At 42.0% G+C, this 12,802-nt stretch overlaps 1 protein-coding gene across 1 annotated transcript; it reads left to right on the plus strand.

Annotated features, from left to right (window-relative positions):
* Positions 1-4,913: 4,913 nt before the first annotated feature.
* LOC143420489 (uncharacterized) lies at positions 4,914-11,558 on the plus strand. Its single transcript, XM_076888692.1, has 4 exons — positions 4,914-4,971; positions 6,999-7,102; positions 9,905-10,501; positions 10,853-11,558. The coding sequence occupies exons 2-4, from the start codon at positions 7,085-7,087 to the stop codon at positions 11,528-11,530; spliced, it is 1,293 nt and encodes a 430-aa protein (XP_076744807.1). The 5' UTR covers positions 4,914-4,971; positions 6,999-7,084; the 3' UTR covers positions 11,531-11,558.
* The last annotated feature ends 1,244 nt before the right edge of the window (positions 11,559-12,802 follow it).

The raw sequence follows: 12,802 nt of genomic DNA on the forward strand, positions 1-12,802 counted from the left end.
AACAGTGCAAACAATTGTTTGTAAGTATAAAGTGCATGGCACTGTTTCGTCACTGCCAAGATCAGGAAGAAAACGCAAGCTATCACCTGCTGCTGAGAGAAAATTGGTCAGGAGGGTGAAGAGTCAACCAAGAATCACCAAAAAGCAGATCTGCCAAGAATTAGAAGCTGCTGGAACACAGGTGTTATTGTCCACAGTCATACGTGTTTTGCATCTCCATGGACTGAGAGGCTGCCGTGCAAGAAGGAAGCCCTAGTTCCAAAAGCGGCACCTTAAGGTTCGACTGAAGTTTGCTGCTGATCACATGGACAAAGATAAGACCTTCTGGAGGAAAGTTCTGTGGTCAGACGAAACAAAAATCGAGCTTTTTGGCCACAATGCCCAGCGATATGTTTGGAGGAGAAAAGGTGAGGCCTTTAACCCCAAGAACACCATGCCTACAATCAAGCATGGTGGTGGGAGTATTATGCTGTGGGGCTGTTTTGCTGCCAATGGAACTGGTGCTTTACAGAGAGTAAATGGGACAATGAAGAAGGAGGATTACCTTCACATTCTTCAACATAACCTAAAATCATCAGCACGAAGGTTGGGTCTTGGGCACAGTTGGGTGTTCCAACAGGACAATGATCCCAAACACACATCAAAAGTGGTAAAGGAATGGCTAAGTCAGGCTAGAATAAGGGTTTTAGAATGGCCTTCCCAAAGTCCTGACTTAAACCCCATTGAAAACATGTGGACAATGCTGAAGAAACAAGTCCATGTCAGAAAGCCATCAAATTTAACTGAACTGCACTAATTCTGTCAAGAGGAGTGGTCAAAGATTCAACCAGAAGCTTGTGGATGGCTACCAAAAGCGCCTAATTGAAGTGAAAATGGCTAAGGGACATGTAACCAAATATTAGCACTGCTGTATGTATATTTTTGACCCAGCAGATGTGATCACTTTTTTATGTTAACCCATAATAAAGTCATAAAAGAACCAAACTTCATGAATGTTTTTTGTGACAAAGAAGTATCTGTTCCAATCACTCTATCAGAGAAAAATTAGAGTTTTAGAAATAACGGGACACTCGGTAGAGCCATTATATTATATTCTTTACAAGTGTATGTAAACTTTTGACCACAACTGTATCCTATTGTGTCATATCTCCAGTGTTTCCTCAGAGGGCGCTCTCTGCACCGGGGCTGTGATCGACTGTGGCTGCTGGGTCTCTGGGGGTCCTCTCAGCCTGGCTGGGGGGCTCCTTTGCCTCCCTCCTGCTGTGTGCCCAGCCTGGAGGCTGCGGTCTGTGACCGGCTCCCGGTGCAAACGGCTCCCTGTTATAGTGTTTCCTCACTTGGCTCATGCGAGCCCAGCCCAATTTTTACTCTTTAAGTGTGCGCGTGTGTGTATGTGTGTGTGTATGTGTGTGTGTGTGTGTGTGTGTGTGTGGGGGGGGGGGGGGGGGGGATATGTGTGTATTCACATCATTTATGTTAATGAGAGTGTTGGGAGTGAGTTGGAGGGTGGGGTGGGCTGCTTTTAACTATGTAAAGCACTTTGTGCTACATTTTTTTTTTGTATGAAAAGTGCTTTATAAATAAAGATTGATTGATTGATTGATTAATGTTCATTAGTGTGATAATGATGCTTTATATGTGAACACAGATATTATTAAACTGATAGAATCACTGACACTGTCAGCAGAGATTTACTGACTGATGACATGTTACTGCCCTCAGGTGGTCACAGTGAGGAACTGCATGCTATTAAACCAGTGACAGGTGGTGTCCTTAATGAAGAGCATTTCTAACCAATATATATATTACAACAAAGAGCAATAAAAATCATTAATAACACTGGCTTCAATGAAGCTTCTGACTCACTCTTAATCAAATTAAAAACCTTCAATTTTATGAGCTGCTCGAGCTTCAAACAGTCCAAATTATGTAGAGAGCAAGATGATATCCACGAGGCCAAATATTCCGAATGAGTTTCAGGTCTAATAAAAACATGACACACTGAGAGGAAACTCCATGTTCAATAACGCAGCTGTAAGAACCAATAGTAAAATCACAGTATTACACTGCTGCTTGTGCGTGGACTTCTCTCAGGCCCTCCCCATGCTGTCTCCTTCCAGTCCATCCCTGAACCTGCAGGACCCACTCAGGGGAACCTTTGGATGACGGAGGCAGGTCACATGACTGAGAAGATGAATCAGGTGTTGTAGAAGATGGAGAAACAGGTTGGAAAAACTATGCTGATCGTTCTTTGAGCCTGAGATCACACATGTTGTGTTATTCACGTTGTGTAGTAGACTCAGAAACACAAGACCAACATCACCACAGATTACGTTTTTCCAATGTGACTCTTCCACGGTGTCCCCTGAAGACACTATTGTGGGGACTCTACAATAGAACAAGGCAGACATCCTTCCTCTGATGAAGGCTTCTGAGTCCTGCGAGGTTTACAGCACAGAGTTTGGATTCAATGGCAGCCTTACCATAGTCAGCTATGTCAACAAGAAAGGAGTGGCTGCTGTAGAGGTGGCCCATGGTGCTGTGGTACAAGTTTACATCGCCACACTACACCTTTTCAACTGCTCAGCACCTTGAATTCAAGAATGGCCATTTTTACATCAGCAGTGCATGATGGCTCTTTCTTACTGAGCTCTCAAAGGAGCTCGTAGCAACACATTTGAGAAATCGGCTGGAAGGTCATCCCCAACTGTAAACCCCGATCGCTGAAGCAATGGGAAGGTGTGCAGTGACAAAAGACACAACTCAGCCAGAGGAAAAAAGCAGCCTGGACAAAGCACAAAGAAGAAGATTGATTTCAGTTTGAAGTAATGAAGATGGTAAAGTCAGCAGTGGGTGTGCAAAATGCAATGTAGCTATGTGGAGGGATTAAAGCCAGAAACAGGAAGTCTGTCACAACTCTATATGGTGAGGAGACAAGGCAAGAAAACACACGCACACACACACACACACAATGGATGTTGATATTGTTTTACTGCCATTGTGTATTTTTGAAAATTGGAAAGGGAAAAAAAAATGTGAGAAAAATGTGAGAAAAAATGACGAATATTTGACAGCTGAAATCGTTCTTGGTCCAAATTATATGGCTGTTTGGTTTCTCCCATGTATAGGTCTGAGCACTCCTCGCTGTACTGCACACCAAACACTATATTGTTTAGTTTGTGTTTGGGAGTTTTGTTGTTGGGATCAAGTAGTTTGTGTCAGAGTGTGTGGCTGGGTCTGAAGTGGACCGGGAGGTCGTGTTTGAAGAAAATTCTGATTAATACCTGGGACTCTCCACCATTGGGTTTTAAAACTGAAGAAGCTTCTCAGAAGGGGGTTTGAAACATCTTCAAGGAACTTAAAGAAGTCCAGTCTCTTTTCTTTCCAAGCTCCTTAGCCTACCATGACCTGGATGACTGAGAACCTCCACAGACAAAGACTTATGGGGTAACAGGTTCAACAGTTTCTATGTGGCCCCTGAAATCCTGCCTCTCTGTCACCTGAAACCGTTTCATTCTCACCTGTGTCTCCGAAGCCTTTTTCAAACAGTTCTCGCAATCACCTTTACCCTCCATTGCTGGCTAATCCCTAACCTCTCATTTCTTTGTGTTTCCATATGTTGTCCAGCTGTTCTCCCTGTTAAGCCTCTCAGGCTCAAATTAAGTTTTTGTTGCTAATGCACAAAAGAATAAGTGCAGTGGTACTTCTGAGTAAAAGAAAAACTCATAAAATATGTATGTGGGGTAATCAGGTTGTTAGCTTTTAACTGTTGCAAATCTACAACGCCTGCCTTGAGAAGGTTAAAACTTTCAATCAGATTTTTCTTCTTTTGGACCAAGGAAACGTTCAGCCTGTCAGATCACATGTCTTCAAGAAGGAAACCTGTGAATGCTGCAGCATTTCTGCTCAAATATTTAAAGGACGTTACAGCTCACCTTGCTCAGCAGCTCACCTGAAGGATAGTGCACCCTCTGCTGGTTGCTGCTCATGTTATTACTCCATGTTTTCTTCTCCTGATGCTCTTTGTTAGTCTGTAAGTAGTTGATGGTACAAATAAACCCTTTTCAAACCTTTTTCTTTCCATTCAGATAATTTAGACAGTTCTGATGACAGTCTTCAGTGGTCTCAGCCTCTCGTGTCGTCCAGCAGAGGATCAGATAGCAAATGAATGATGTCCAAACTGTCTTGCAAGTAAGAGCCAACTGAATGATCTGTATGTGTTTTCTTAGCACACAACTTGGATGCACAATCAATCTGTCAATTTTTTAACAGAGTGAGGGATTTTCAACACACGAAAGCCACTAGATTTCTTTGGAGTTTTTAATGTTGAAATGCCGCCCCTACTATCTGCCGCGGGAGTTCTCAGCTACGAGCTATTTTTTATTTTATTTATTTTTTTGCCGATGCCCGTGATGCCACCCCCCACCACTATGCCGCCCCGGGCAACCGCCCGTGTCGCCCGTATCAAAAAACGCTACTGCATATACAAATACAAAAGTGACAAATGGAAACATATTTACAATCCAAAGTCAGACTAACGGTTTTCAGTAGCACAGTCTTTTATTTACAGTCTGCTTCTCCTGGTGGTAAACCTCTATCACATGTTTGGATTAAAAATTAGGCCTATATAGCTGCTGGTTCCAGCTTAAGCAATATGTTAAAAATACTAAATTCTTCATTGATTTGAGCTGTGGGGTTTGCTATACACTGGCAGAAAATTGTAGAGTAAATGATGAAAACAAAGAAACCAAATAACAAGATCCTTGAATTCCATCTTTTCTATTAACAGAAACTCCAACAAATTTGTGGCCAATTGATGATGTTTAGGACATGAAAAGTCCAGTCCAGCAGGTGGCGGTAATGCGCCTTAAAGCTTTAACCGCCCAAAAAATCCAAAAGAAGAAGAAGAAGAAGCCGAGTTCCCGCTTTATGGCGTTTTTCTCTCCGATTATTATCAAGACTGATTTAAAGGTAAGCACCGAGCTAATGTTAATCCGAGTTTAGTTAATCTTGAGTTTAGCTCCTGAATGAGTCTTTCTGTTGCTCTCCTCGGTGTCTCTTCTCAAGTTTTTGTGAACCAGTTGGGAAAAAAATCTGACTAAATTAAATCAAGCTGCTTTAAACTAATTTACAGAAAGATATCAGCAAAAAATTTGTGAAACAGAGAAGAAAATAATTTTATTAGAAGAAAGCTTTTAAATGAGCTCATTGTAATCAGAGTTTCTGTTATTTTATTAATCTGTTATTAAGGCTACTTAGCATCTCTGTGGCACCTGCACAGTTTATGAATGCAGCTTGCTAACCAAGCTAGCTAGCACCACCGTTCATCCATATAAGGTCACTTCCGGCTCCAAAAGACCCAACATGTTGTCAAAGGAGCTTGCAAAGAAAAGCGTCTGGACTTCTTTAAGTTGCTTGAAGTTTTTCTGATACACCGGCTACATAGGGGATGACAATGTTGTTGCGTCTGTCTTTCTTATCCTCCCTCACTGGTGTCTGATCTTCTTTTCTGTGCCTCTTTGCTGACCAGATAGGATAATCTTCCACGGCACACCTGATCATTTCTCACGGCACACGTATATGCCGCGGCACAGTGGTTGGGAAACACTCTACCCATTGATTGTTCTGTTTTCGTTCTTTGCCAGGGTCTTTTTCAAAGAGAAATTGACTATGTGCACGAGACAATGCTAACTTCCTGGTTTGAGACCGGATGTGGGGTTGTGCATTTCCGGTAGCTTTACTTTGCGGTCAATCGCTACTGCGAAGATATACTCCAAAATCATGTCCAAAACTCGAAAACGGAAAGATTGCGTTAAGTTACAAAGAGCAGAAGGTGGGAACACTCACCGCTGTTGTGTCATAAAAAAATCTAATGATCAATTTTGACGTTTAAAGAGTTTAGATCGATCAGTTGTTTACATCACTCAACACAAGCAGAACTGCATTACTGCAGCAGAAGACACATCGTCCACATTCAGAAGCACATCTCTGTATAGTGACTGGTCTTATGATTTAAACAGGCAAATGTTCAGCATTCAAACTACAGGTGAAGAATAGTCAAACCAGATGTTTCCCCCATTATGTCGATATCAGCTAGTCAAGTACACACCTACACAGCATGTTAACAAACCGTGAAAAAAGCCACACAAAAAATGAAAGATTGCTGGTAACGGTTTCTATACATTAGTATTTACGAAGGGTATGTTGTGACTTACCTTCAAAATTACAGCGGTCCCTCGCTATAACGTGGTTCACCTTTCACCTCGCTGTTTCACGGATTTTTTAGTGCAAGTTTGCATGCTTTTTTTTTTTACGTCACATTGTGTCCTGCGTCCTGATCGCTGCAGACGATCTCCTCCGTGACGTCTCTCCTGTACAGTACAGAATCGCTGCATCGATCGCTAGCAGTGTGACTCTGAAGTGCAGTACTGTATGTCCACGATGTCCACCAAACGTTTTGCACTGTCAAAAAATAAAATTGGCTACTTGATTTCACCTATTGCTGGTTATTTTTAGAACATAACACCCGCAATAAACGAGGGACAGCTGAGAAATATAACATTTGAATCCCTTTTCTCTTTTGCTCTGAGGCGCGGGGGGAAAATATCGACAAGTCGATGAACATCATTTACAGATATATTGGGTAAATGCCCAAGACATCTATAGAAATGTAAATCGCCACTTGATTCATTCATTTGTTTAACTTGTTTTGGACCGTAAACCAGGCGCGAATAGGACACCGGAAACAAAGCTCCCCACAGGAGTTTCCGCACCGGAAGTAGCATATGCTAACGTGCACATAGTTAATTGCTCTCCTGGTACTGGTGTGCCATACTGCTGAATTTGGTATCGGTGCTCAAACCTTTTGTGTTTGTTTCAAACAAGTTGTCCACCCAAGGAAGCTAAAATGTGTTCTGTGTGTTCTCAGATGAACATATGAGACACTTTGACTCTTCAGTGCAGTGTGGAGCTTAACAAAGTTCTGTTTTGTGTCCCAGCTGATCAGGAGGAGGAGAAGAGTCTGACGGAGCAGCAGAGGAAATTTCAGCTACTTGGACTCAGCTCAGCCACTGCAGAGAAAACAATGAGCTCAACACAGAAGGTGACAGATACTAGTGTTAAGAAATACTCCGTTAAAAGCTGAAGTACTGATATGTATATTTTATGCTAAACTAAATGAACCTTGTGCAATATTAATGTAATGTAGAAATAATGTATACAATGTATACAATGCCTACATCTTAGACGGTGACGTTGCCTCTAAACATCAAAATGAGCAGGAAGATGTTAAAGTGGGATTCAGCAGGATTCAACCCTAAAATCAGCTGTAGTGGCTCAGTGTGGGGAAAAGGGTCACAGCTCACAATCATTTCTATTGAGAGCTCCAGTAGATTTTTTTAATGTACAGGCTGTGATCAGCTGACCTGCTGCTCTCTGTGAATTCATCCAGATGTCAGCAGATGTTTCATGAGTTGTCCTGGCTGATTTCCATTCTCTACACTGACAGTACACTGTCTTTATATTATACACTATACTGTTGGTATGTGGGTGGAGCTCAGTGAATGAATGTCAGCATCATGAGCTTAAGTTTAAGTTAATCTTTGCTACACTTGATGTAATCTAACTCTGACATGAGCACCACAGTCACTGTGCACCAGTCACACACTGTTCTTTACTTAAATCCATCACATTACAGTAAACTTGCCTGCTTATCCTGCACTAACCTGCAGAGGATTTTACTGCAGTCTTTAAATCACATTGTGAGACAAACTGCACACAAACAGTTTGTGTGTTTGCTGATGTTTGTTGGGCTGATAGAATCGCTGCATTTGAAATTACCTGCCACAACATTTATTACTATTCTGAGTGTTAGCATTAATATTTGTGTACAAGTAGGAGGGATGGGAATGATTTTAGAGTGTTTGAACAATGATTAATTATCTTTAACACCAGGTTGGATGTAATGTGTACTACTACCAGTAGGTGGGGATAGGGGACCTTTAAGGTGTTTGGTGCCACACTCCACCTTCAGGTTTAAAACTAGCAGGGCTCGCAAAATCGCTAGCCTGACGTCCCGGGGCTAGCGATTTTTCCAGTCGGGCTACCAAAATCTCTCTCTGCCCTGCCCGTCGGGCTATCATAGGAAGGAAAAATATATGTCAATGCTTTTACATTCTTTTGGAAATGTAGCTGGGTAATTATGTCTTTGGCATCGGTGAGCCACTGTCAATATGTGACATATTGAAATTGCGTTTGAATTTGCACTTGTTTTTTGGTTTTACTTTGCAATCGCGCGAACTGTGTATAGAGAGCGACAGTACTGATTGGTGAGTGATGATAATTTGTGCACCAATTCCTCTGACATAGTCTTATTAATCATTAGCTTACTATGCAAACATGACAAGTGAAATCTCCCGCAGCAAGCTTAAACATGTGAGAGGTTGATCGCGCAGAGAATCGCTGAGCTTATGTGAGTGCGTGTGTAAAAGCAGCAGGATATATATTTCAGTTCTGCTGAGCCAAATAAGACAGTGCAGCTTTATGGTTTCATGGACAAAAGAATTTCTGTGGCTGCAATATGACGAGCTAAATAACCAGGGCTGCACATAAGTGGTCCGCAGGTGCGCATTCGCTGTCAAAATAAAAAGCGCACACAAGATAAGATGTTGCAACGCGTGTTTGCATACATAAGATTTTCTGGAGGAGGACAGACATTTGTTTAGAACTCTTAAAGATGTTGAAGAAGCTCCTTTAAGCAATTACTTTGGTTTTCCTCCACCTCCAAAGAAATGTCAGAAGGAGTCCAAACCACAAAAGAAGCACGTATTCTCGGAAAAGTGGTTGCAGGAGGTGAGCTGGCTTCAAACAAATGATGAACGCACAGAGATGTGGTGCGGAATGTGCCGTGAAAATCCCACTCTAGCGGACAAAAACAGTGCTTTTTATATGGACGCAAACGCGCTGTAAACATACACGGCAGACCCAGTGGCATTTTGATGCTTTTTATTAAAGCTTTGACGGTTGCTGTCCACAATACTCACAGAGCTGCAGCTCTCCCGCTGCCCGCTCAACACTATCACAACAATACAACCACAGGACCCAGTACAATATTTAATTCGGCGGGGCGTGATTGCGGATGCCGTGCAGGTGCGTCCGCCATCTCTGCACGGCACCGCAGGCCACGCCCCGCCACACGCGCGTTGCAACTTCATATCTGGTGCGCGTCTTTTATTTTGACAGCGAATGCGCACATGCAGACCACTTATGTGCACCTGTATAAATAACATAATGTTCTGCCGGGTGTGTTGTTGGTTTTCCCTCGATTTCTGAGTCGACAAGCGCCTTTGTTACTGGGACCAGTAATTTTAAGAAAGGCCCCCATTAGAACCCATGAGAAATGCAAGAAATGCATTATTGCTCAGTCTGCAATATCTTTCCCAGAACAAACAAACAACATACTAAAAATAAACCTGAAAAATCTGTTTAGAACAGCGTACTATGTTGTAAAGAGTGAACTACCACTGGCAAAATTTAGCAGTCTTTGCAAACTTCAAAAAGCAAATGTCCTAGATCTTGGTTCCACTTGTCACTTACCCGTGACTTCAGTGGAAATTTTGAATTCAGGATCTGACACAGACTGATTCATGTTCTACACAGTTCTTACAAGTTCATAGAAATTTCTGTTCAATTAGAACCAAGTATTTGAGTTGATGATTGTAATTTTTATACAATGTTGTAATTTGTGTTTCATGTTTTGTTTGTTTTGAGTCCCTGCCCAAAGGGCTACCAGGGATTTTGAAATTTTGCGAGCCCTGACTAGTGTTAATGGAGGGAGTTTGAAGCTTCAGTTTGTTCAATGACTGCATTTCACTCACTGCCTCTGCTTGTATCTCTGTCACTGCAGGACCAACATGGACCGAGAAGTCAGCGCTCTCAGGAGGCCGACAAACCTCACAGAAGAAAGAGAGAGAAAAAAAACACCTGTGACGAGTGTGGGAAGGATTTTACCTGGAAGTTTAAACTAAAGCAACATCAGCTCATCCACACTGGAGAGAGACCGTTCAGCTGTGACTTGTGTGGAAAGTCGTTTTCCTGGAAGAATGCCCTGAAAACACACCAAGTCGTCCACAGTGGAGTTAAAGCTTACAGCTGTGATCAGTGTGGCAGAGCTTTTACTCGAAGTAGCAACTTACAGAGTCATCTAGTTACCCACTCTGGAGTTAAGGCATACAGCTGTGACATCTGTGGAAAAACTTTCAGCCAGCTATGGAGCCGAAATATACACGTACGCATTCACTCCGGAGAAGATGTGTACTGGTGTGATCAGTGTGGTAAATACTTTACAACAGACGCACACTTACAACGCCACATGTTTACCCACACTGAGGAGAGACCTTATCAATGTGACCTGTGTGAGAAGACTTTTAAAACTCCACAGTACCTGAGACAACACCAACAGATCCACACCAGAAAGAGACTCTACAAGTGCAGTTACTGTGAGGTTTGTATTTTTATTTTATTCTTGTAAGTTCAGTCTGACTGTTTGGAACAAGTCTGCTCATTAAATTGTGTTAGCATGTTAGCACTTCTACTGCACCGAAGAGTAGCTCTGAGCCATTATTCAGGTTTTCATTTCATTTAAGTGTAAGTCAGATGTTACTGTAATATTAAATAAGTATTGCTGTAGTATTATGGTGGTAGTATTGTAGTTATTGTAGCCCAGTAAACTGAGTGTGTTAATCGAAACAGTAAAATGTAATTGGACGTCTGCAGAGATGCTCTTTATTTCAGGCGACTTTCAGGATAAAAGTGTTGAAGGACTGACTTACACTGTCTTTGTGTCTTTGTTTAGAAGCAGAGCGACACAGATGGATCCACTTCTCAACCCTGTCATCGCTGTGGTGGTGGGAAAGACTTTCGTTGTGACATCTGTGGAAAAACTTTCAGTCAGCAAGCCGGCCTAAAAATACATCAACGTAAACACACTGGAGACAAACTGAAATACTGCAAAGAATGTGGGAGAAGCTTCCCCACATCAGCTGAGTTAAAACAACATGAACTCTTTCACAGTGGGGTCAAAAAGCACCTCTGTGATCAGTGTGGGTCATCCTTCACCACTGCAGGTAACCTTAAAAGACACAAACGAGTCCACACAGGAGCGAAACCATACAAGTGCAGACACTGTGACAAAAGCTTCTCACAGTCAGGTAGTCGTAACGAGCATGAACTTACACACATGGAAGGAAACTACAGCTGTGAGCAGTGTGACAAGAGCTTCTGTAATCTCAGTTCATACTCTGCACACAAACGATCCCACGTTACTAATAAACTGTTTCACTGTTACCACTGTGCCAAAACATTCACTTCATCATCTGCTCTGTGCAAACATCAGCGCGATCACGCAGGGCTGAAATCGTTCCCATCACAGGATCAGAGTGACTCTGAAGAGAGAGAAACATCCTCTGGTTTCAGAGTCCAACTTAAAACCCTGGAGATCAGGCTCCACAGAGCTCAGGTCGGCTCTCCTTAAAGTTCAAATGAGGCTGTGAATCAAACTGTTCCTGTAGTTCCATTTTAATCTTTATAAATTGTTCTTCTTCTGTTTGTGTTCAGTTGTTACCTTTTTTTTTCAGTGGTTGGAGTAAAAATCAGTTTCCTGTTCTCAAGTTTTTATTGAATGTATTTTGTTAAATAAAGTTAAAAAAATGTTAAATAAAGAATTGTTTGAACGACAAAAATTTTGAGCCATGATGTCATTTCCTGTATTTCAGAGTAAAGACTGAAGTGACAAATGGAAACATGTTTACAGTCATGGAATAAACACTGATGGGTCATCTGTAGGAAGTTCTATTGCTGACCTGACAGACTCGACCTTGTTTACAAAGAAAGAAAGGAACTGATGACACGTGTCAGCAGAGGCTTTCAGGGTTGTTTAGAGTAGAGCTGATAGTCTTAAAGAACACGGCGATTATGACAATTTAACACAATGATCTGAGAAAAATATCTGTTTCTCTCATTTTCACCGTATTCTGATCAAATTTCCAACATTCTTTTAACATTTCAAAAGAAACCTGCAAATTGTCTTTCTTCCACTTTCACTCTGCTCTCCTACACTGACGCCTGACTGCTCGGGTTGATTCATTTAACCAGGGCTGAGGAACACGTTTTGAGAGCCTGGTTTTTAATGGGTTCACAGGGTTCATGGTCTGAGTACAGGTTTCCTGGAAGCTCATCTGGGGTGGGCCCAATAAGTAATCTCAGGGTAAAGATTTTCTTCATAAAAGTGGAGGAGAAGAGAGCAGCGGCGGGGTGGAGTGTGAACTTTAAACTCATGCACACGAGAAATGTCAATTACAACCATATGATAACACCAGGTCATGAGTGTGCTCCTGCTGATGTGTAGGGCCTTCAACGGACTGTAAACGGAAAATGACTGAATAAATTTAAAAATTCCTGAGCCAGCAGACCATCAGGGCAACAGACATGAATATTAAAATCACCAACTATTATAATCCGATCCTTTTTAGGCACAATTTCAGTCTTTAAATTACTGCACACACAACTGGTTGAGAGCGTCCCAGTTCAAATATACCACACGGAAAAATGCTGGGTTAAAAATGATCTAATTTGTAACCAAACGCTGGGTCAAATATGGACCGAGCCAACGCTGGCTTTTTTCAATTTAACAGGGTTTGGTTACTGGTTTGACCCAGCACACTGGGTTACGATAACTGTCCAAAAATTGTGTTAAATTGACCAAGCTGAGGTTACCAAAAATTGGGTCGAAACTCAAACCCATCAC

Source organism: Maylandia zebra, linkage group LG9, assembly GCF_041146795.1.
Source record: "Maylandia zebra isolate NMK-2024a linkage group LG9, Mzebra_GT3a, whole genome shotgun sequence".
Classification (NCBI taxonomy): Eukaryota; Metazoa; Chordata; class Actinopteri; order Cichliformes; family Cichlidae; genus Maylandia; species Maylandia zebra.

Coding starts and splice junctions, on each gene's coding strand:
- LOC143420489 (XM_076888692.1), top strand. Junction 10,502..10,852: donor ACAAGTGCAGTTACTGTGAG/GTTTGTATTTTT, acceptor GTCTTTGTTTAG/AAGCAGAGCGACACAGATGG.